The sequence below is a fragment of the Strigops habroptila genome, chromosome Z (assembly GCF_004027225.2).
Source record: "Strigops habroptila isolate Jane chromosome Z, bStrHab1.2.pri, whole genome shotgun sequence".
Taxonomy (NCBI): domain Eukaryota; kingdom Metazoa; phylum Chordata; class Aves; order Psittaciformes; family Psittacidae; genus Strigops; species Strigops habroptila.
This window is the reverse complement of record NC_044302.2, coordinates 23917983-23944036: the sequence shown is the minus strand read 5'-3', so window position 1 is coordinate 23944036 and position 26054 is coordinate 23917983. Positions and strand designations below refer to the sequence as shown.

Sequence of the window (26054 nt, the reverse complement as noted above, 5' to 3'; positions counted from 1 at the left end):
CAGGAGTAATACATAAATCCACAGATGAAAAGAAGGCGACTCCAAGTTTTCCAGCAGGAGGAGGAGATGGACTCTAAAAATAAATCAATGGCAATTCAGAAGTCTTTTACAGTTTACCAGTCTGCAACTGGCTTGTCACATATTGCTGAAGGGGTGTGATATGCTGGGCTATTTTTTCCTTTTTTTCACCTTGTTTTCACTGCTAAATGACATTAAAACAGAGATAAATATAAACAAATACTGTCTTTTATGTGCAAGCAATTGAAACTGCCATACGGCTGTCAGTCATGACACAGGTAAGAGAGGCAATCTGACACTCCAAATAAGAATGCAGCAATATGTTCTCTCCCATGAAACACAATTAAAAAATACAACAAAATTTGAGACGCTAGGTACTTAAAAAAAAAAAAAAGGCTTTGTCCCAGTAGGTAGTTCTCCACATGAAAGTGGAGGGGAAAAAAAAATAATGTTGTAGACATCCACCCTTGACAAACACCAAGCTTAAACACATTAAAATGACAACTAAAACAGGCTTCCTTCAGCAAAATGCTTTGGAAAAGAAAACTACTCATCCATGATGGGACAAGCTTCATTTGAGGGCAAAAATTATTAAATTGTAGAGAGTAAATTGTACAAGGTTTGTTACTTAAACTGTTTACTTTTAGATAATGTGCACACACAGGAAGAAGTATTTAACCATCACATGTATCACAACCTAATCAAATATGTAGGAACAGTTATCAAGAATTACCTATATTTTCATGGCAAATAGGTAAATTAGTCATCACTTTTCATTACTTTGTTATAAAAGTAACAATGACAACACTGAAAGTTGGTTTCTTCTGAATGAAGATATTTTAATTTTGAATAAATGAAGTGGGCAAGTCTCTAGCACTAACATAGCAAAAAGCCTCTTATTAAGCAGTGATAGCTTTGACTATTAATTGGCTACGCATATGCCTGATGTCACATTTGTATCAATTCCTAACAGAGCACTTCAGCGATGTCATAAATTAAACAAAAATGTATTTTCATTGTTATAACATATAGAACTTACTATATAAAAGCAAAAGAGATTACTTCTCCTGTCTTGTAAACTGGTACTGAAATGATAAGACAGCTATTTCCTGCAACCAAGCTTTTCCTTCAGCATAATCTCCATTTTCCTTCCTGCAAGCTATAAAAATTTTCAGTATCACCTTGCACAAAAAAGAGAACGAAGATCTCTTTCCTAAGTCAATTCTTGCTTCATTTCACATTTAGCATTTTTTTATGGAAGGACAAAAAGCAACCAAAAATGCCCAAAACAACCACCCTGCCCCCAAAACCCAAAAACAATTAAAAAACAAGTATCAGTATCAATAATTTCTAGGTGATAGATTTAATTAATTTCTAAGTGATAGATTCACATTTACTCATGAGTCTTCTACAACCACTGCTCTTTAATTTTTCCGTTTAAAGTAGCATACCTTTAAAGCACACATCCCTGGCTGTGTTCAAGGCCAGGTTGGATGGGGCTTGAAGCAACCTGGTCTAGTGGAAGGTGTCCCTGCCCATAGCAGGGGGTTGGAACTAGATGAGCTTTAAGCTCCCTTCCGATCCAAACCAGTCTGTGGTTCTATGAAAATGACTATCTAGAAAAGATTCAAGCTTAGCAGGATGCAGGAGATGAGGATTTCGATAGTTTCTGTATAAGAAGGTACTGAATCAAGGGCTCCCAACTCCTAGATAGCTAGTTTTATGTCTTGTGACACGATGGGCTGGGAGGCAGACCATCACACCATGAGAGAGACCACTTCTCACAGTTTCTTGTAGGGATCCCAATCTCACTGCTGGGCAGTGCCTAACTGTCTATCAAAACAAGCACTTAAGGACACAGATGCACTCTTCTTTAGTCCCCCAGTTCAGACAAAAACCTTGCAGGGGCTGCTCAGACTGAGATGAGCACAAAGCAGACTCACTAGCCCTTGAGAACTCTGAAGTCAGAACCACATTTAATGGGTTTGAATGCCTACTACAAGGGAACTCCTTGGACAGCAACTCCTGACTAGCAAAACTAAATGCCTTACACTTACTTATGGTACCTGTACCTCTAGAGCATGACTTAACTACACCAAACCCAGACCAAATCCCCAGCATATATGATCTGATCCTCTGCCATGCATATCACAGAATTACACCCATCAACACCAGCTGAGGATCTAACCTTATACAAAAAATAATTCCATGTAATAGAAGCAGTCTACACTAAGAATAGTAATTAACGTAATCAGGTCAGGCGTAGAAGGGAGTTCTCCAACCCACAGCAAATAAGCAGAAGTCACTTAAATTCAAAATAATTAAAATGCTAATTAGCTTTTTTTTAACTGCCTGCTAAAATGATATTGCTCCATTTCATCTGTGTTTCTTCTCTGCCTAGATCAACCAGGTGAGGAAGGAAAAGGAGAAAAAAGCATACAGACAGAACTTGATGTAAATCAAGTCTGCCTGCAGTTGCAGACCAGGAGATAACCTGCATTAAATCTCCAAATGCACAGCAGCATCACAGGGCAGGACCACTGTGAAATAAGAAGTCCACAATTTCCACGTCTCAGTCTAGGACCATCAGAGGGTGAGCACTCCACTGTCAATGCAACTTTTTACTTCTACTGGAGGGAAAATAAGACGGAGGGAATGGTAAAAGTATGAATCATGTATATTAAGCAAGTAAGTATCACCATAAATATACAGTAGACATTTAAACCACTCATCATATTTTCATTCAGATAACCCACACTTGAAGTAATAAAACTCAGAAAGTAAAGCAAATTAAGATAAATCCCACACAATGCAAACAAAACTTAAGATATGTGGGTTGAGGAAGGGCAAGGAAAGAGAATCACTCAGGCTGAACAACAGAGTATTAGAGCTCATGAAATTCAGAGATCCATGAAATTCAGAAATTCCAGATTAGATGATTGATAAAACTTTCTAAAGCTGAGGAATCGATCTGCAGCACACCAAAACAAACCTAAGTCACCTAGACCACACCTATCATATCATCTGCAATCCTAGATGCAACACACTGTATACCAAAACACAGCTAATGCCTCACACCCAGTGTGTCTTCCCCACACAGAACCACACAGCCATGCACCATATGTTCCTAGTTTGAAAGCCAGGCAATCAAAGCATCTGACTACTGTTAACAGGGTAAAAAAAAACAAAACACCACCAAACAAAATCCACAAAAAAATAAAACAAGCTCCCCCTAATTGTACCCCTAGTTGTATCTACTGTGTAGAGAAAACTTTTAAAGCAAAATCCCTTCATTCTACAGATCATTTCAGAAACACAGATCTTCCAACACGTCAAGATGTTTAGACTGTTTCTATTGTTATTCCACACTTACTCACAGGAAACACTGTAACATAAATCTTTTTTGCATGAGAAGATTAACTGTTACCCTGTATATTGAGCTACATTTATTAGCTGAAACTTAGACATAAATCTTATAAATATGATAAATATTGAAATTCCCAATTCTTGTATCTCAGAGAGCAAATTTTATGCATCCCACAAGGGTTACATTATGAATATACACTTATTCCTTCAAATTTCCTGGACTCCAGCTGAGTCCCACATGGCATTTCTGTTTTTTCATTAAAATGTAGTAGAAAAACAAACTGCAAAAGCCAGTTCTTGTGCCATAGAACATTATCCATATTAATACTGTACTGACTACAGTAATGCAAAACATTGAAACACCCAACTAATGTCAATAATGTTCAAAATTTAAAAATTGAGAATATAAGAAGTCTGTGCCAAAGAAAGGAATAAACCTTTAGCTGTAAGAGTAAAGGTGTCCTTAAAATGAAAGAGGGAAGCTCCACTTCCTACCTTCAATTAACAGACCTCAGTAACTCTTTACTTTTCATCAAGCCTCCTAGAATGTCCTAGACTCTCTGCAGTGCATCAATGCATGAAGTTTCATTTGATAAATCATTTCTCACCCACAAAATACAACAGTAGGAAGTCAGCATTTTCTTTTTCCTGCTGGAAAGATTTTGCCCCCTCTCCCCAAGAATTTAGAGCCATTCGCCAGTCAGAATCAGCTGGACTTTGGAATTTTTTTTTAATTTTTTTTTTTTAATTATATTTTTTTTTAGCCAATGCTTAAATGAATAGGTAGAATTGAATCTGAGAGTTCCCGGAAGGTAGTTCCATTTTCTGGACGGAGCACAGGAGGTTCACCACAGTTGAAAATTAAGTCCTGTCCAAACTGGACCGGAATTAGTTTCTGGAAAAAATCTCAACTTCTTTCCCACGCATTAAGTCTGACAGCATACAGAGAGCCAGCACAGACTGAAACTAGAGTTCAGCCAGTGACCTCTGCCGCGTGCTCTGTTCTAGGCTCCAGAACTGGGTAGAAAAGGCCTGGAAAGAGAACTTGGCTCACAGGAACCAACAAAGGCATTAGCTATCGTTCCCCTTCTCTTATAATTACATCGACTGCAGCACAAGCCACCCTAGCCAAACACAGGCAACAGAAAAGTGTCTGGGTTCTCATCCCTCTGGCACTACACAGAAGATTTTTGTATTTGTCTAAAAACTCCATAAAATATTTATCATTAGCTACAGGGCAGTCTAGCCCCTGATTTAATAACACACATGAGAAGCAGCAACCAAGTGTCTCACTGGTGCGTGCATCTCTTACATGAGAGATACGAAACAGAACTCACACGAGGTGAGAAACCAATAAGGATACTCATTAACTGCAAGGTACTGAACAGCTTATTTGGTTATTCTGCACAAAGAATCTGTGGGGCAAGTTAATTGTATCCTGTTCATCAAATGCTTGCAAGCCTCCAAAGGATTATTCATCTTTGCCTAGCACAATCACCCAATCACAAGCACAGCAGATACAGTAATCTGAATGCCACCAGATCAGATACGTCAAAATCAAATGGCATCCTAAAGGCAACTTTGTATGTAAATAGCACTCAGCCTTCCTCATCAAAAAAAAAAAAAAAAAACAAAACTAATCTGCCTGATCACATTTCATGACTCATTCTTGAATATGATTTTCTCAACAGCTGTAGAACTTCCCCAGAATAAGGAATGAGAAAAGCAAAAGTTTGAACACTGCAGCATTTCAAAGACTGGTTTGATACTGAGTTTTATAGAGCATTGTAACAATGCCAGTGGTCAAAAGGGTAGTTAAACCATTGATAAAATTGCCTTTTTTTTCTGGAAAGAAATTTACTTCCTCCCCTTTCATATGAGCAGAGGGAAGCCTGAGAAAAATTACAAAGTGATGATGAATTAGATTTCCTGTATTTGAGCAAAGCTTGAAATACAGTGTTTCATTCAAAAGTATGCAGTTGTTGCCTCTGGATTTTTTGCAGCAACTTTTGGTCTTAGTATGAAGGAAGTAATGCAGGAGTGGGGAAAAATGGGTTTGATCTAAAAAATAATAATTAAAAAAAAAAAATCTAAAAGAATGAACAGCCAAGAATGACAGAGAATACAGCCTGAAGAAAGGAATAAATTCTGCTCACAGAGGTTCACATTTCCCAACATCAGAATGAAGAGACAGTTCAGAGAAAGTGTTGCAGATACTTTGATATTTTGACAGCTCAACAAAATCTGCCCCAGTGGTTGAAGCTCCCTGCCTACTGACAGCAAAAGCTCTAAATGTGTTTCTGCTGTGCCATTACCTGGGCTCAATATCATGTGACACTCATGGCATACATTTCACCTGTGAAAAGACACACTGTCAGAACAGCATGTCTGTAATTCAACACAGATTTTTGCTCTGTTACATTTCTGGGTCTGGAGATATGAACTATCTTTCTGTGGTTGGGGGATGTAGGGGAAATGGCTTTAAACTAACAGAGGGGAGACGTAGATGAGATCTCAGGAAGAAGTTCTTCCCTGTGAGGGTGGTGAGGCCCTGGCACACGTTGCCCAGAGCAGCTGTGGCTGCCCCATCGCTGACAGTGTCCAAGGCCAGGTTGGACGGGGCTTGGAGCAACCTGGTCTAGCGTGAGGTGTCCCTGCCTGTGGCAGGGGGTTGGAACTGGATGACCTTTAAGCTCCCTTCCAACCCAAACCAGTCTGTGATTATATGATTCTAATTTGAAGTTTCGATACATTAAATCTACCACAGATAAAGTTTGCGGAAATTCTGCCTTCTTGCAGGAAGGAAGAGGAAAACAGTTCTTTTTTAAACTTAAGCTTCAGGGCTTACATTCCCTGGAAGATAATGCTTATAATATCTAAGATCTAGGATCGATACTAAGATTAGTGGGAAAAAGCCAAATTCAGTCTTCAGATCAATGCAGAGTCCTCAGCCACCTTGCCAAAGACCTGGAATTCATCCAAGAGGAAAAGAAATTATGACACTTGGGTTTATTAGTATGTTAGTACCACATCACAAGACAAAACAGTTAAATTAGAACTACCTACAGAGTTGGCTGCCAAATGACATATTGGCAGTCTTAAAACTGTCTTAATCATACTTTTTTAAGATGCTAAAAAGTACTTCTTATTGCAACAATATAGTAACTGATAAGTCTTATTGGTATGCCTAATAATTTTCTGCATCCAGCACTTCCAACAAGAGAGAAAGAACATTTTTCAGAATTTCTTGGGAAAAAGCTTAATGCTGTAACCATATTTAGGTGTTTGTCTTTTTACATTTAACAAGTTTAACACAATTCAGGAGGTTATGAGATACACACGTGAAGTACACTGAAGTAACAGAGTTTTGACACAGTCACTTGAAAACCGGCCAAAATCCTTACATTGAAACTCAATCACTTCACAGCAGAATCACCCAGTAGAAAATAAGCAGGTTTTTGTTCCTTCAGTGCAGGGATTGTTGCAATTCCTATCCACCAACCATCTATCATTCTCAATACCGTTATTTTACTATGAACACATTTACATATAAATAGTGGGGGAGGGGGGGAGAGAGGGGAGATAAAGTAAAGCTTAAATGAGGTCATGGATAAACAGTAAATTAACAGCTGCTCCTAGTTCACTTTAAAATAGCGAAGTGTTTCACATGAGGATAAATGCGAACTGGCCAATTCTGAAAAATGTTGCAGCTGACTCTGAAAACTCTGGAGAGATTCTTTAGTTAATTAAGCAGAAGTTATTCAAGAATTCTGTTGAGCCCTCTCTTTATTGTCCTGTCAGTAATATACACACACTGTACTAACATACTGTAAGTTGACAGACTGGTCAGAAGCTGACAGAGCACAAGAAACAGCTTAATGCTTCTCAAGCTGCTGAAAGATAAGCCTTTTATCACTCACACAACAACAAAACAGGGCAGTGCAGAACATCCCCTGATAAAATCAGATGTCTAATTAAACTCCTGAAAAAGCAAAGAGCCTTGAGAGACCACAACAGCTTTCTTAAAAAGAAATGAGCATTAGCAACAGCTTTTTACTCCTGCTTGTGATTTCTATGTAATTTCTATTAAAAAGCTCTAGGTTCTTCTGATCCAGCCTAAACATTCAGCCATACACTTAGTCCCCATGTGTCAGTGGCCAGATCCCCAAAATCAAGCTTTCTCCTGGTTTCTGAAATTTTGCCCATTTATTCTCAGAATGCCCTCGAATCATAATCCAAATACCTGTGAAAATTAGTTCTCTCTGACTTTCCTTGTTTTGTACTGGCATTATCTCAGGAAAATGTAATCCTTGACAGTCAGAAGTGTTCAAATTTCCTCACCACCTTCACCTCTCCCAGTGCAGTGTCTTGGAAATCTGTAGTAGCAATTAAGATTCTCTTGGGTGGCATTATCTGTGTAGCTTTTCACTGACATTTTCTGCCTTTTCTTTTGTCTTTATTCGGTTCTTTCGCTTTCACTGGCTGGATCAATTACTGAAACGTGACCTGTGAAATACATCAATTAGAACAAACAAGCCAAATTTTTTCCCTGTGCAACTTCACTGATTCCAGTGGCTCTATGCCAGATATAGATTTGTTCTGGCATAGGCAGAAAAAACATGCATGGTACGCCAGTCAGGCTACTGTTGGCTCTGCATCCCCCTCCACACCAAATTCAAGATTCTCCTCTCTTCAGACTTTCTCACAACTCTGCCTCTGTTCTTACGCCATCAGTACTCCACCTCTGCTTGTATTTCATCACTACTACTCCCTTTCTCCTTCCCAGACACCTCAGTACACCACCACGCTCCTTTTCCTCGAAGTGCAAATTCTTTCCACACCACCCAGCTCACTAAACTCCCCTTTTTCAGCAGACGCCTCTCATGTGCCACACAGCTCACCCTCTTACACCAACTTTATTGAGCAATATTTACACATTATTGAGAAAATGGGAGAGACCCTAGATCTGGATACGTATCTCCAGTTCTTCTCATTGTCTCACCTCTCCCTTGCATCATGCATGTTCTACAGTCTAGACCAGTGTTACCAGTCTCTGACCCGGAAGACCCACAAACGGTGGTCTGAAGAATGCTTATTAATTAAGCAAATAGTTTGTGTGCAGCAAAACTAATGAAGCTTCATTTCCAATGGCTATACATCTAACAGTCGAGTACCTCGCCTTCCTCCCCTCCTCTTCCTTGCAGTAAGCCCTCCCACAACTCCAATATAGTCACATAACCACAAAACTGGAAAAAGACAGGGAGGGAAGCAGTTAAGAACCTGTCCACTCTTGAGCTTAACAGATCAACCTGGACATAGCTAAAATAGACAAATCATTATCTTGTCAGGAAACCACTGGGGCAACATGCCCGCACGTGTTCTCAGCACAGCCGCCAGACTGCAGCTTGGACACCTCTTCAGCCAGGAACCTTACCCGTGAATGCTCTTCACATGCACTGTCGATTCCAGATGACATACGCTCACACCAGTGTTCTCTAATTGAGATGATTAAATACTTGTAGGTTCCTTATTATTGCAAATCTTAAGAAACAGTGGTATTTCCACCCTCCTGGTTTTCACTACATGATTATGACACACTGCAAGTGGCATAAAGCTTTCCATTCAAAGCAGCATCTCCCATTCAGGAGAAAGACCATGCTGGCACAGGCACTGGTGGGTAAATCCAAGCTCCCACTGGTGAGGAAATGCAAATTATTAGGGCAAATGGGAAAAAAACATGGGAAGCATTCCCAGAGCTGGAAGTCCCATGAGCCGCAAAACTCCTGGAGGGCTGTTGTCACCTCCTGCCCATGAAACACTCCACAAGGCTTCCACTTTCACCCTTCACTTGCTCCCTCCAGGGTGAAGAACACATCCTTCAGCTCTCGGCTGCATGAAGGTGGCTGCATGCCACGTCTGGGGTTAGGAAAGGTTTGGCCAAGAAAACCTGATATACAGCCTTTGGAAGAGGAAGAAGGATGATATTTAATTCTGCTCGTGTTTATTTCTTCATCCTAATAAACCATATTTACACTTTGGCTACTCTTTAAAAGGAACCTTGTTTTTCCTGACAACAAATACAGTACTTACGATGCCTTTCTCTCCTCAAATGGAGTACTTACTGTATTTACTTGAATTATATATATTACTTGAATAGATGCCCTATTCAAGGACACCTGTAAGAAGTATCCAGTCTTTGGGGGAGAAGTAGATCAGCATTTAGTGCTGAAATGTAATGGTTATTCTTTGTGTAAGCATGCACCTTTACTGAAACCAAGACACTAATACTATTCACTGCAACAAACGCTTTATCCAAACCTAAGAAAACCCAGCCTCTGCTAGATTGGCCATGTCCAATGCAGTATCGCTACATCATATTCTAATTACTTCAAACTATTTCTCAACTATGCCAAAGAGTACACTGCAAGATTAAATCGACATAGACTACAGCAACTTACACTGTAAGTCTTTCAATCCACTGCACTAACCCGTGCTCCTTTTCACTGATGACAACTGTATTATTTCAGCTTAAAAGCACAAGAAACTTGACTTCTCCTGGAATTTTATATTTCCCCACCATCTCTCCTAAAATATCTAGTAGGTCTTTTTGTGTACATATTTGCTAAAAAATTCAGTTTCAGTCTTGATCTGAAAGAGGCAGTCGCATTTGTTTGCCTTCAATCAAGTTTTAAATACATTTTAAAGCAAGCTGTAATTCTAGTGTTGTTTTACTTACAGATAATTTAACCTCATTTTTGTGATTCTGTTACTTACCAGAATTTTTTTGAACTTTGGACAGGTAAAGATGCAGGGCAATAAAAATAAAAATAAAATTAAAATAAAAAAAAAAAACAAACCCAAAACCAGCTTTCAGGAGAAGTCTGAAAGTCTATGCTGCTGTGAGTAAAACTTGGATTTGAAAAACGTACATTATTCCAAACTTATGATATGGAGGCACAGCCCAAGTGCTAGAAATACTAGAAATTGCTTGGAGGAACTGGCCATAATCCTGCTAATTAAAGACATGTTAGAAAGCTTGGGTACCACTTTGTTTTGATCAGCAGTATTCTTGTCAAATGTTATCACTGTACCTTGTCCAAAACAGGAGTAATGCCCTCACAACTAAATAAAAAAGTACATGTTTTGTGAATAAATGTGCTGATTCCCTGCTGAACAGCAGAACAAAACTGAAGAGAACCCCATATATTCTTAATGGCTAGATGTAATACTTAAAATGTAAGATAGATTTTTGTGAGCCAGGGAGAGAAAGCAACCGACTACTCTTTACTTCGTCAACACCTATTAAAATAGGTGTTGAAGAAGCGACCACCTAAAACATTTTAAAGCATGATTTATACATGGGATAACCACGGCAGCTTCTGACGGACGTGGACATAAAGTTAGGTCTGGGTCCCGTATCTGTAGAGGTGAGGGCTGGACTCTGCAGAGGGACATGACGGTCCCTCAAGGGATGCTCCAAGTCACTGCAGAAACACAACTGCTCTTCACTAGACCATGACCACAGATTTTGTCATCAAGTATACTCACACACCTTTGTTGCTCATTTCTTCCTAATTATAACAGAAGACAATATATAATAACGTGTATTAGTCAACTTTTCCTGCAAAAAGTGGATGGCTGCTTAAATTACACGAACTCCAGAATGACTCACGTCTGCTTTTCTCTCTTAGGAAATGTATTGCAAGCTTCAACAGCCCCTAGCAATACTAGCTTCACCACTTAATTTCAAAACTGACAGTCGGAAGAGCTATGGCTTTGTACACCACCTTCCCCAAGAGATGAGGGAAGAACAACTACTTCATCAGCCTGAACCGATGGCTGTGTGTGACAGCACCTGGTACGTTCTGCCAACTAGCTATCTGTTAACTAGTGGAAGTCGTTTGGATGTCCTGCAGAGATTAAAACAACTAATTATTCAAATTTGGATAAACAGGCAAGAAAAGAGTGGAGGTTACCTAAGCAAAAGCCACCCTGGATGCACCAAGGACACAAACCAGCAGTGCAGGGCCTCAGGGATGCAGGGTGGCTCTGGGGACAGGCGTGAAGCGAGGAGACCCGCGCTGCGGGCTCGACCCCAGCTTCGGCCTTCGGGACGCCCGTTCTCCGCATGGTTCACCGGGAGCAGCTCTGAGGGACGAGCACACCGCGCCCCGCAGCGCGCCCACGACACAGCCGCGCCACACCGCCTGTCACGACAGCCGCCGTCCCGCCGGCAGTCGGGTCCAGCCCCGCGGCTGGGGCAGCTGTGACAGGGCGCCGGCGGCCCGCGGCAGCTCTCCCTGAGGCGAAGGGCGCGTCGCACCAGCGGGCGGGGGGCAGAGGCAGCCCCGGCCGCCCTCCCGCCTCGCCTCCCGTTCTCTCACCTCCCCTCCCTGCCCTTCCCCGTCAGCCACCCTCCCGCCTCGCCACCCGTTCTCTCACTTCACCTCCCTGCCCTTTCCCGGCGGCCGCCCTCTCGCCTCGCCTCTCTTCCCGCCTCCCGTCCCCGGGACCACTTTTCCGCCTCGCCCCCCGCTCCCACCCGCCGAGGGCCGCCTGCAGCGCAGCCCCGCGGGGCGCGGCGAAAGTTAGGCACTCACCGCGCTGCCGTCGCCGTCCGCCGCCCGCTGCTCCTTCCTCCTGCCGGCGGCGGGCGAGCCATGCAGCAGCTGCTCCAGGCAGGCGGTGCTCGGCAGCGAGGAGCTCTTCTGGTGGGACAGGTGCGCCCCGGGCCGGCGGCCCTCCTTCCCGCCCGGAGGCCCCTCATCCCCGGCGGCGGGGTCGTCGCGGCGGCCGGGCGGCGGCCCCTTCCCCTGGGATAGCAGGTGCTCCCGCAGCCGGCGCAAGGCGGAGCCGGACTCGCCGCCCGGCTCCAGTGGCTCGGCGGCTGAGCAGCAGAGGTTGGGCTGGGAGGACGAGAAGACGCGGTCCAGCACTTGCCTCCGGCGCTTGAAGCCGCCCCACTTAGCGCCGGGCGGTAGGTCCCCCTTGCCGCTGGCCGGCGGCGGAGCGGGGGGCTCCGCAGTGCGGCGATCGGCTGCCGCCCGCCCGCCGCCGCTTCGGCTCTTACCCCCCAGCTGCAGGTTCTTCCACAGCCGGGCCTGGAACGACACCGCCGGCTCGGGCTCTCCCGCGGCCGCCCGGGGCTCCTTGCCTGGATCCATCATCTTCCTCCTCCTGCTGCTGCGGCGGCGGCGGCAGCAACAGCAGGAGCCGAGCCCGCCGAAGCCCGGCGCCTTCACTCCGGTGCGGGGCGGGCCGGAGCGGCGCCCGCCGCCGGGGACGAGCGCGGGGCTTCGCCGCGCCACCCCCCGCCCAGCGCGGCACGGCCGGGCCTGCCCGGACTTGTGAAGGGGAGGACGAAGCTCCCTCCTCGGGCCCGCCGGGAGGGAAGTTTGCCGCCGTGAGCACCCCCAGGGTGGGCGGTGCGGAGCCCGGCGGAAAAGTTAACGGCTGGCGCGGAGCGGGCTGCCGGCGGCTCGCCTATACACACACAAACACACACACACACACACATATATATATATACACACAGACACATACATATATATATGTGTGTGTGTGTGGCGATGCGAGGAGATAGCCAGAGCAGGCCTGCCCGGCCCCCTCCCCACCTATTCTTTGCGTCCGTGACAGCTGCATCGTGCGGGAAGCAGAGGGCAGACGGTGATGCTGCAGTTCCGGCGGAGCCGGGGGTCACCCGGCCTTCGAGCGAAGGGGGTGCAGGCAGCGGCCCCGGCGACTCGTGTCCAGCCGGTTCGATGGGCACAGGGCGAGCACGGGCACACGGCAGGGAACCACCGGCCGTGGGCCCCGTGGTGCTTGCGGGGGAATTTGCCTTTCGGTGGCAGTGGAATCACTGCCCGGCCCAGCGGGTTTGTCGGGAATGGGGGGGGAAAGAACCTCAGCTCATCCGGCACGGTTTTGTTTCTTCTAAAAACCAAAAGAGAATGGTAATAATTGTAAATAATCATAATTGTAAATAATCACATTGTTTTCTCGCCGTAGCACGCTGTCCTAGTGCCCCCATCACTGCATTTTTGTATGCTTAACGTTAAAGTTTCTTTTTAAATAAAAATAACAGCAGCAAGATGTTTTCAGAACACGTTTATACACTCAGGAAACAAACTGAAGTAAAAGAAATCCTAGAATCCGAGGTTGGAAGGGACTTCAAGGATCCCCTGGCCCAACCTTTCTAAGCAAAGCATGATCTAGACTAGATGTCCCAGCACCCTGTCCAGCCAAATCTTAACAGTGTCAACTGCTGGGAAGTCCACCACGTCTAAAGGCAGATTATTCCAGTGGCTGCTTGTTCTCATCATGTAGAATTTTCTGCTTGTGTCCAGTCTGAATCTCCCCAGGTTTAACTTGTGCCCATTATACCTCCTCTTCTTCCACAGGACACCTTGTGAAAAGTGAGTCTGTGTCTTTCTTGCATGCCATGATCCATACCTTTATCCAGTGTAATTTTGGGGTTTGTTGCAAAAGTCACTTCTTCACACCGCAGAGGGTTTGACCACCTATATTCTGATTCAGGTTTCCCAGAAAAGTTGGCAACCAGGCATTTGACAATACAACTCATGCTGAACAAAATAGGAAGAATACAAATTAAAAGTACTGAGATAAAATGGATGCTTTCAAATCATCAGGGCCTTTGGAATTCAATCTACAATACTTGAGAAAATAGCCAAAATAACCTCTGAGCCACTGAAGATTATTTTTGAGAAGTCCTGTCAGGTAAGTGACATTTCAGGACCAGAAAAAGCCAAACATAGTCAAAAAAAAAAAAAAGTAGAAAATCACAGGTAAGTCAACCTACTTGAATCTCTGGAAGTGAATACAAATGATCAGCTTCTAGCCACCTAAAATCAAAAGCATCATACAGCAAATCTCAAATGCATCAAGGCCTGGAGGAAGCTTATGTGTCTCAATTTCTGACATGACATCTTTAAATCAAAGAAATGTGCTGAAATCAGAAGTGTTTAAAAGGTTTGCTTGCTTGCAAATAATGGATGTACTCAGTGAGCAGGAATCAAAAGAGTAAAAGAAAAAATTAATTTGGTTCTTTGCCCATACTAGGGAGAGTGGCAAAGGCCATCTAGAGTATTTTAGTATATGTACTGTTTTTCACAACACCAATAAGTATAGGAAGAATACAACATTGTGTTTAGAAGAACTGTTTATTTGACAAAATGCTGGACTATTCTCATCTTTAAATGACAGTTATTTTCAGCAGTGATCACGCTTTACTATTAGAAAACAAACAAAAAATAGAGACCAGAAAGTTGTTATTTGTATACATATATTCACTACAGCAACCAATCTCGTAAGGGCAGTGCTATATGGAAGCTCGTGATCTCGCGAGCAGATGCATGCTACAGTATAGCAGACTGGTGTTCTCAGTCTGCCTTGTGCTGTGTTCTCCCAACCTCCCTGCCTTGTGTGGTCCCAAACAACATGCTGTCTGGCTTCCTGATTCGTTTTCCACAAAAGCCAGCCTAAGCACTCCTTACATTAAAATTGTGTCATTACATACAATTTCCAAATCTGTCTTAATTCGCGTCCATTTTATCCAGCCAGAAAGTAAATTTGTCTAGAAAAGAAAAAGGCCAGAGTAGCTCAGGCTGCTTAGTTGTAGAAACACATTGTCCTGGGGGCAAAGTGGATCTGGCACCAGAAGGCAGTATGCGGCTGCACTGTAACAGTCAGAGCGGGATTATTCTAGAATTCAGATCAGTTCACCATAAACAGTTTTATAATCACATGAGTCATTCTGCATATTGAATTCTCTCAGCTGCATTTGTTCATTAAAGTTGAACCTGGCATAAAGATCACAGCAAGACTTCAAGCAACATTCAGACAGAGATCTCAACATTTAACAAGAATATGAATGTAACACCTGTACAGGTGGGAATGACACTTTTCAAAATGTTAAAATAAGCCTTTATTAGCCTTAGAAGTAAAAGAAAGATACCTGAAAAGATTTCTTTACACCTTATTGCTTCAGCGTTTTGTAATCTGAAACAAAACAGAATATAAAACCAAGAAAAAGGGTGATATGGCAGACATGAAACCAAGGAGATTCATAGCAGAGAATGTTTTTTATTTCCAACATATCAATTATGCATGTCAAAAAGGAAGAACTCTTTCTGAGGAAAGCAACTATTAATCTCCTCAGAACTGTATCAGATCTATCTATATATGTGATTACTCTAATTAGTTTAATTTAAACTGATAAAACAAATGTACCACTCAATGCTAAGCACTGTGCTTTTTAAAAAAATCTATTTTCTAGCACTTTTGCAGACTGATACAAAGCACGAAATTTCTACAGTAATGTAGATTAAGTAAAAATCTCTTGGTTTGGTTTTGGTTATTTCTTGGGGGGGAGAGAGAGGAGGAAGCTACTTTGCAGCTTTTGACGTTTAGGGCATTATCTACATATATTTGGAAATACAATTAATTTTCTTTGCTAACTCTTCCTTTTGAAATATCCTCCCTTCTCCCATCATTCAGAATCTAAAATACAGCAAAGATGGCAATATTTTGAAATATGTACTAGATGACTATGGAGGCAATATTTGTTTGCAGATGGCCTTAGGCTCAAAGGCAGAACGCAATTTTGGTCTTCTTAGCCTGGAACCACATTTTAACACCATTTGCATATTTGCTGCTGTCATTTAGTCTTCTTTCTCAGTGTCTGTCCAGTCTGAATGATTGTTGATTTGAGTCTCCTTTTTTCATTTGAGTTATGTTTGAAATGGCAAAGTTCTTGTCTGTTACACACAGTTTTGAAGTACAGCCTTGAAAGTTGTTTTTTGCTTGTTTTTTTCCAAATAGTAACAATGGGACATTAGGCAACCCATGGATGAATTTCAGGTCTTAGCATCATAAGTGATCTCAGGCAACTTCTCCCCAGCTCATTGTAAGAAGTTTTGTATTGTGCAGACAACAACATGTTCTTTAACTCCTCTTGTTCATACCTAAAGTATTTTTTCCTGAAACTTTCTCATCAGGATTCAGCATGAGACACAAATTCAGTATAAAGCTTTGTAGCCAGAACAGCAAAAAGCTTTGAAAAATTAAAAATATTAAAATGTGTCATATGATTTGGAGCTTCAAGCAACGTTAGCTATACTACAAGTCGTGTCTTCACTCACAAGTACACAGTAATGAGTACATTTCTTCCTGGGTTTTATACAGATAATTATGCCCCTACCACATATGGCTTTTCTAATTTGACAAAACATACCATCTCACAGAGTCAATCACAACTTTGCTCAGCAAAATGCTTCATCGTCTTGGTGCTGTTTTGAATATTTTTAACCAGCTGTTGAGGTTTTTGGGGTGTAGCAATGACAATACAGATACAGCCATTAATCGAGGATACTGCAGGCTTCAAGATGTTTTCCTGAAGTGAGATAACCCCCTTTATGTATTAGCAAAGTACCATGAAGATTATAGGGTGCATTTTGCAAGAACTTAAGCCAATTCACTTGAGATTGATTTCCCTTCATTTCGTGTACGTCTTTGTACATCGTTTTACCTGTATTGCTAGCCTTCTGCTAATGTTCGTTAGCTATTTGTGCACTTGGTGCTGTTAATGCCTGACACAGTTCCTCTAACAACACGTGCAGGAAGGTCTAATGCAGCTCCTGGGACTAAAAGGAAGGAAAAGCAGAGTCACAGGTCAGTACAGAGTGACAGCATCTTCGTATCATAAGCCATGTCCAGCTCTCCAAACCATGTAGTTAAACCATATACCGGTCTACACGCAATGGTGGGGAATCGAATCAGACATTCTAACAATGGAGAAGCAGCACGCTCCACCTACTGGAGGACTGAGCATGGAGACATGGCGCTTCCTCAGATGTTTGCAGGTGTTTTTCCCTTTAGATCGGCACCACCGAATACACAGGTCTTTACATGGGGTCTGGTTCACTTTTTTAATGTTAGTACTAAATTGCAGTAATGTCAGTGCTAAATTGTAATATGAATTTAGAAATTTTATAAAGCTTCACTTTTATTCTAAACTTGTCTGACATCTTCATCTGCCTAGTTAATATGTACGTTAATGAGCAAGCCCATGTTTGATTCAACATTTCAAACTATCCTTTGCCTATTGTATGTGTGCTGGTTTTATAATACGAACAAATGTCTGTAAAACAAGTTTGCATCTTTAAATGCTTGTAGGGTCTTCAGGAATTGGTAGTATTAGCTATTTGGGCCTCTTCTACTAGTCTAATCTTTATTTGCTGTCACGACAAATATTTTTGAACAACAAAATACATCCATCATTTCTTCTTTTCTGTTCTGTGATTCATCTCAACTTCAGCTGTGTTTTTTATTCCTGTATTGTAAAACCCATCAGTGCTTGTGATTCACTACTAATGGTCATATTGACATTTAAAATTGTCTGTGCTAATTGGCCCAAGTAGTTTTATATCATTACAAAAATCCAAGTTCATGATCAGATCGATGGGCAAGCCTTGAAATGCTTCTACTGCTCCTCAGCATTTACTTTAGGACAGTTTCTGATGTTTCCTTCAGTATCTGTCAGGGTTACTGGAACAGCTACAGCTTCTTCCCCTTTCAGTCCATCTGAAAGCTTTTTATAAGGGGGTTGCTTTCAGGCCTTTGCCTAGCTTTCAGAGAAATTTCATTATTCTCTTTTAGGTTTGGAGCTGTTTCTCCGTAACTCCTCTGTCTTAATACCTTAATACTTCAGGTATTAAGTTCAGTTTTCTTTATTTCCTTCCTTCGCATGCACATTAGCCACTTCATTGAGTGTCCTCTTAGAACTATGACACCCCATTTACTTTAGCATTAGAAACAAAAAGAAAGAAAACTGCAGATACGCTCCATATTCATCTTATTATAGCATCTTCTGTTGCTAAGCATCTCATCCTTCAGATCTTGCCTGGTTCCTTAGCCACCTTAACACGGTGCCTCTAAAATCTTATAACAGTTTTACTCTTCGTCACTGTTTGATGTTTTGCCCTTTGGTCAAAGAAAGCATCTCTGTAGGTTTGTCTGATGTTAGCCATCTCAGATGTTCAGAGTGAACCTTTCTGGCAGTAGTCCTTGAGAGCTTTGATGTCTTTGTGGAAGCATCACCAGTGGTGAGCCCTTTGTTCCATTCCTGCTTGTTCTTTCAGATGTCTCCTGTTGACCCTGTATGGGAATTGACTACATGCATCGTAACTGAGAGTTCTAAATGCTGAAATACACATAACATTTACTGATCTTCACAGTCAATACACTTCAGCTATTTCAACTACCACTGAACAAATGTAGAAACTAATGATTTTTTTCTCTCTTGAAATTTTGCTTATTTTATGAGTGATCTCTGCTTAAAATCATATCCTCTTTCAACAGCCTTATTGTTTTGTAAGCTCTTGATATCCCAAGGAATATAGGCATTATGATCTTTTTTTCACATTAACATTGCTCACGTTTAGAACTTCAGATTCTGCAACCCTGGATTCAGGGGTCCTGCAACACAATGCAGCAGGACAATTGCAGCACAATGCAGCAATTTCAGTTCCAGTTGAAATGAGAGACTGTGGAGGAGTCATATGGTCTCCTCCATTCTCTCCTCCATCCTAGCACTGGCATTAGCAGGAGTGGGAAAGGAAAAAGCTGACTGGAGAATCATTTGGAACTTATATGTATATACATATATAGATAATCTGAATCATGCTGCTTTTTCTGTTATTTCAATCACCAAAATGTCAAGCTCCTTTGACTATAATTTCTCATACTAGTATATTCTTTAGTTCCCATGTATTCTGGAAGTATTAATAATAAAGGAAACAATCTATATGAACTCAATTATTATTCAGTTTGGCTGTTCTGGTTTTGAACTTATGACTTATATCTGTGTCTTGTACCAACTGTCTTTTCCCAAATAAATACTTCCATAGGCCATGGATGTACAGCAGCAGACCAAATTAAAACTTCTGATGTAGATGTAAATGCAGTGGGGACAGTCTTAAGAATACAATCCTAAATTTGTTCTGCTTTGATTGAATAAAGATCCGTAATATCCTGACAGAATGCACATGTGCAAATAATTAATACCTAACTACTAGTGTCTGCATCTGTAGCCAATGTAAAATAGCCAATGTGGAATGCCAGTGTTGCTTCTGATAATGAGAAAATACAACAGACAACAATAACATGGAAAAGATTGCCAGTGATTACATAGACTCCTGGAAAGCAAAGACTTTATGATTCTGCTGGAACAAATCTGTTTTCCAACTACATTGCTAGATTATTCCTTCAGGTGGTATCTATATTCGCTACCTCTAATTTTAGACCAAATACTTTAGAACAACTCACTGTACTTTCAGTATACTTTAAGTGGACAAAGACACTTAAAAATATTAGGCATTTCCTTTGAACATAACATTGTCTAACACAATTTTGACCTTGTTTTCATTTTTTCATAAATAACTGCAATATGAAGCTCACAACAAATACAACATTTATGGGTTTGATTTGTTCAGTTGTTTTTACCATATGTTTTCTGATGTCAACTCTTTCAAATCTCAGAAATACATTTATTCTAGTTGTATGACAGACAGAGAGGAACTTCTGCATATCAAGAGGGAGTAACTAACTTCAAAGGTAAGCTAGAGTCACATGAAATTATAAACATTTTTACAATGTTGATAAAATGTGTATTAATTTGTGGCCAGCTACTTGAGCGCCAAGCTCAATACAAGTGCCATCTGGTGCACAGGATCCTTCACAAGCCCAAACAAAGCTGATTTTTGAGGGTTTGCAAAGGCTTCCATAGCACAAAAGACAGATGGCAAATTTCATGCTCACCAGCAGATTTTCAGAACTGTCAGTGCAATGTCATAGTTTCTGGATACTCTTTTGCATTTGGACCTTTTAAATGACAGATGCAAGCAGTAGTAACTTGTTACCCAATTACCTGCTTGCACATGCAAACTTCTAAAGAAATACATAGAACACACATGTTTTATTATTCTTTTTATTTTGAATTGAGCATTGGAAATCTCAGTCTAGATGCCTACCAAGTCATATTTGCACACGTGTTAACTACACATGCAATTATTTGCATGTGTAAACACCCAAACTGCAAGCTACACTGAGAACTGAACCCGAAAATTACAAGTCTGAGAGCTCTGAAAAATGAAGCCAGTTTGAACAACAGAACTGCTACGATGTGGGCAATGGGAATAGAACCTTTTTTTTAGCTCACATCCATTTGAGGAGCACTTCTTATGGGAAATGGGAGACTTTGTAGCCTGTTACTGACCTCATTAGCTATCTTTCTATCAGCTGGAGATTGATTATGTATACAGTTCACCTGAAAGCCATTTTGTAAGTATTTAACACCTCTGAATGTTAAAATGATTTTTGTATTTACTATCTTTTCTACATGGTATGCATTGGAAAGTATTAGTGTCCTTATGATGAGGGAAATAGTTTTTTCAGCAGCATGAAACTAACACTAGTCCTTTCAATCTGCAGCAATCTCATACCACAAAAAAGTCAATTTCCCCCACTCATACAAGAGACTGTAATCTGAATTTATGATTCTCAAACTCCTATTACCCAGTCACTGAGAGACGCTTGGGATTTTCCCACCAAGCAGAAGCTTTCAGGGAGCTGATCAGTGCCATGTAAGTGGCCCACAGGTGACTGAGATCACCCCTCTGTGAAATCCAAATAGTTTGATGTGCAAAATGTGCATTTCACTTTGCACGTTGAATTCTGGATATGCACATTCTCGTGTGTGCGTGTTTCATAACCTGCAGATAACTGCAAGGTAATGCTTGCTAACATGCAGTTGTTAACCCAGAATTTTGTCTTACACAATCAAGAATATGTGTACTTACAAATATTCAGCATCTGTTTTCCTTGATGTGTTATTAGAATTTCAGCTTACCCTTCATACTCATTACTGATTGCACATGGCTCATTGTCAGATGGGGCTAACTTACTGTCTTGTACCAGAAGGCACCAATAAAAGACAAAACCAAACTAATTGCCTTTATGTTTAAGTAATTGTTGTAATAAGTATAGGTTTGTCACATATGCAATTAGGAGAGCAGGATTTTTACATCTGTGAATAGATGTGAATCAGACTGCCTGAGAGTGAACCTTTTAACTTCTGGGTGAACAATTTTATACACCAAGGCATGCTATAAAGCCTCAGAAAGCAGTACTCAAGCACTGCTAAAAGTTTCTAGCCCATTCACATCTGCAGAATTGCTAAACATCACAGAGTTGGGCTGGTAAATCATGGGTGTATCACTGAGGCATGTTGCAGTTGCAGTAACTCATGGTTACTTTGTGGAAAGTGATTTGATGTTTTTATAAGGTTATGGAATTAATAGAGTTAGCTCTGACACTTTCCTTATCGATTTTAAGTATTTGAACAACAGCACACACAAATGCGAACCTATTTCCTATTTCAGAATTTCAGCATTTGAGAATTTATCCTTTCTTAGGGAGGCAATATGGTATCTCTGTATGTCTCTCTTTAACTCTGCATATCCCTGCATAGCTTATGCATTGCAAATGAAAAAAAAATCACAAATCTGATTTTTCACTGTATTTTGTTACAATCTGTTTTCAGCAAAAGTAGAGAAGATGATGCAAAGAGGACTGTCATACTGCTGAGGTTTCTGCTGCGTAAAATGCAGCCAGGCAGTACTACAAACGAGCAATAATTTTGTTTTGAGATTTAGACAGTGTTCACTAGAAGGTCATAAGTAAATGACAGAGTATTTCACTTGATCCTGGGGAGGCAATACTGAAGAAGTGGGAGATAGTCAAAGAAAAGGAGAGGAGTTGTCCCTTTAATCTGGCAGCAACCTCATAATTCAATTCAATTAAACTAATTTTCTGCAGAACATAGAAGTAATTTTGCTTGCAAAGCTGTTAAAAGAAAATTTATTTTTCAGCAGCAGGGTAAGTATTCCCAACCCTTGTCTGCTACTTTGCAGAACCTCTTTCTTATTTTGATCAAATAATTTATGAAATCCCTTTTGCCTAGAAAGTTATGATCAGAGAACTTCAACTGGAAAAGCAGAAATTTAGGAAGAGTAGATGAAACAAGGAGTTTAAAGTATATCAGACAAGGAGAAAAAAGTGCATCTGTGCAAGATGTTCTGCTTGGTGTAGTAGTCTGAATTGATATAATCTGCAATAGGAATATTCTCAAGTGAAAAAATAATAACCTTTCTTTTGAAACAACTACCTCGTGGATATGATAAATAGGTTATTATTTGTCTGTTATGTATATAAAGACAGATTTTTTTCACTAAATGCATGGAAATATACCTAAATATGTGTGTAGATTTATATGTACACAGAGGAAACCCAGAGCTCAGAAGGGTTTGCTTGCGTTTCCCCACCTTGTGATGTGCTTTTTGCTGAAAAAGGACCAGTTTTGAAGAGAACTGGGGAGCAGAACTGTTGTCTGGTGGCTGTGTTGCATGAGGAATCAGTTCCACACCTTCCACCGGGAAGGGCCACCCCTAATTGTACAGGCTACTTCCGTCAGGATTTTGTAAGACTGTAAAAAACCAAAATAGCTAGCATTTAGAAAACAAGCATGGATCCTCTCTTCCAGGACCAACTGAAGCTGGTTGCACTGCAAGAGGCTTCCTTAGCACTCATTCTTTCATGGACTTTGAAGTGAAGCAAGGTATTACTGTTTTGCGTGAAATGTCCCACACCTTATGGTTTACACATAGAAGAATTTGGTCTTTCAAGGTTAACAGAGTGCTGCACTCTCTGCTTTTATAGGTCAAGCAGTTGCAGGATGATAAGCTCCCCTGAAGGGATTTGTTCCTTCTGCCGGTCCCTGTAAAGCAGCATGGTAAACAAGTGTTATCCTTCCTTCAGGCCATCATGGGCAGATGTGGGGTGTAGCAAGCATTCAAGGGTAGATGTTTCTATTGAGCGATAGCTTGCTTACAGCACAATATGCTCTTCCAACAGCATCCCAAAATATGGGAGCTAAGCAAACTGCCTTCATCCTCTGATATCCACATTCCTCTTGTGATGATATGTTCTTATCCACACTGTAAATGCTCCTACTGCCCACATATTTTTCCATTATTTCCCTCCCACTAATCCTTTCAAGCATTGTGATTACTCTCTGTCTTTTTCTGCTTATTCCTTTCTGGGTGATATTTCATCTCTCTCATTCACTCTTGACTTGTTTGCTTTTTCAGAATTGTCTTTGCCTTTTCATTTCTAGTGAGATCAGAAATTCTGTCGGATTCAGTGCTACAGTCTGTCATACCACATTTTAACTCTGAGTGGCAGATTTAAGAAGTTTAAAATGTCAGAACACTTTAGGGAGTATTTATGATAAAAAGTAAAAAAGTAAAATTCATTTAAGCAACACTTGCACATTTCCCTGCTTACTTACACCACATAGATATTTGAAGACATTTTTTCAAAAGTTACTTCATTTATTTCTTACTTGTGACAGATATGCTTTTTTCCTTGGTTATTTTTACCTCATCCTTGAAAGTACCTATGAAAAAACAGTCATTGGTGGGAAATTAGGAAGTAGGTTTAGTGATTTCTCTTTCACAATGAGTTCTTTTTGTGTCTTTTTCTCAAAGAACCAGTGACAACAGCTGGTCAAAGTGTTAATTACGCATAGAAAAATTAATTTTTGCCTGATGAAATTAATATGAACTTCTTCAAATAAATCAGAAGGTCTAATGTATGATTGAATGTAGCTGGAAATCATTTGATGCATAATGCATTCCTGACATGGAGACTACAGCCTATGAAACAAATTGATTAAAAAATACTCAGTTGTACTTAAAACACATGTACAAATAACTACAAGATCATGGGCAGCTACTGCAATGTTCTGTTTTGTAGACTTTGCACTCTTGAAGGGCAGTTGGTGTGCACTGTTCACATAATGATGTGCAGAGCTCTACCATCATGTGATCGCCTGATCATTTGACCTTGCGGCATTTAACTACGCACTGGCACATACAGAAAACTCATCCAGAAGAATTTTATTCAAACCTGGAGATGCATTTACACCAGGGAGCCCAAGCTGTTAAGCTCTCAATAACCCACAGCTCCCAGCGTTTAGAAGCCCCAGCTGCATGTCTGGAATCCTGGAAGCCCTGAATGTTTGTGGAAGTCCCAGTTCAGAGGCAGCTTTCCAGCAGGGTGGACCATGCTGAGCTGAGAGGTGCTGGGGTCCCAGGTCCCTGCCAAGGTGCTGCAGGTACGCTGGGGTCGCCCGCAGCCCAGGGAGTGCCAGCAAGGGCTCCCCAGCTGAATCTCACCTGCATTTCCATACCAATGGAAATGAAACCAATATATTCCTACTTCCAAAGGACTTGTGCAGGCTTGCGTATAAGTGCCTTGCCGACACACTGCTCTGCACCACCTCCATTAGTTTCCAAAAAAACAAGAACCCTAGATGGATAGGAAAGTCCATATTCTTCCCTTTTATTCTGAGGTTCATAGATCTTTCTAGCTTGCTCTTTCTAGTGTCTTATTGTTGGTATGGATTTCCAATGGAAAATGACAGTGTGGAACAGAGCCCATAAAAAGCATTTCTTCTTCCACGAGCACTTTAATAAGCTGGTGTGCAGATCCATTTCTCATTTGGTTTCTTTAACGTACAGAAAGCTGACCTGTATTTTGTCCTGTTACAATATGAGTACTTATATGTGCATTAGGCTTTCCAGGGCCATGCATGGTTTAATTAATGTAACACTTACATCACAGGGATAATGAGAGGCTTAATTAATTCAAGCCTTTCACAGTCAGGTGGAAAACAATGAGTAATCACAAAATACTGCCAATTGTTTTGTCCAAAACTTGATGGCTATGTCTACTGGGAAAAAGATTACATTTTACCAGAAATACAATGTGAGTACATGATACTGTAAGTAAGTGAAGACTATTCCATATATAAGTAAATTCACTGCTACAAAAGTAATTCTGCAATGGGAATCTGTATCTTTCCACCTGAAACAGCCCTATGACACTCAACTGAGACCATCAATAATGTGTGAGCAAGGCAGCAGGTTTTGCTTATTTAATAAAAGTGGGCTGTCACATGCTGAGAAAGCTCGCTGCCCACATCCATCATTACCACCGCTTTGCAGCCGCTGTAATTAGAATTCACAGGAGACTGATTACAAGTGCCACTTCCTTGCAGAGACCTACATACTCTGCCATCCGCCAAGATCCTGCCTGGATGTTGGCAGCTGGCAGGATGATGCCTGCTCGCACTAAGTCAAAATGACATTTCTCTGAGCAGAATTCAGGTCAACCTGCACTTCAGGGTTAAGCCAAGCTGAAGGACAATAAAAGTAGCAAATATTCTGGAGGAATTCCTACTGAGTTTTTCTTTACCTCCTCTCTTGTTGCAGCTAACAAAACCTTCTTACACATCTTCAAGCATTCATCTAAATTAATAATATGATAAATTACTTCTAATGCAGAACCTATTTTCTTTAGCGAATATGCACAATGCTGCTCACTGTCTTGCTAGGTATAGAAAGAGAACCATATCCAGTATTTGCATAAATGTGTGTACTACTGCCTGATACCAGATGGTTTGGGACAGCATAAAGAAGGCATAAAAAAGACAAATCCAGTCCTTTATAAATTTTCTATATAGAATATTG

At 41.2% G+C, this 26054-nt stretch overlaps 2 protein-coding genes across 4 annotated transcripts in view; one reads left to right on the top strand and one right to left on the bottom strand.

Moving 5' to 3' along the window:
- The window catches only part of MCTP1 (multiple C2 and transmembrane domain containing 1), a 249559-nt gene extending 236950 nt beyond the window's left edge, over positions 1-12609 (bottom strand). For all 3 annotated transcript variants that reach the window (XM_030470381.1, XM_030470382.1, XM_030470383.1), the window contains exon 1: positions 11985-12609. In XM_030470381.1, the coding sequence (XP_030326241.1) occupies positions 11985-12551 (567 nt within the window). In that variant the 5' untranslated portion in view covers positions 12552-12609. The remainder of the gene's footprint in view (positions 1-11984) is intronic.
- Positions 12610-12953: 344 nt separating this feature from the next.
- The window catches only part of FAM81B (family with sequence similarity 81 member B), a 50430-nt gene continuing 37329 nt past the window's right edge, over positions 12954-26054 (top strand). Inside the window, exon 1 of the mRNA XM_030512682.1 lies at positions 12954-13140. Coding sequence (XP_030368542.1) covers positions 12954-13140 — 187 coding nt within the window. The remainder of the gene's footprint in view (positions 13141-26054) is intronic.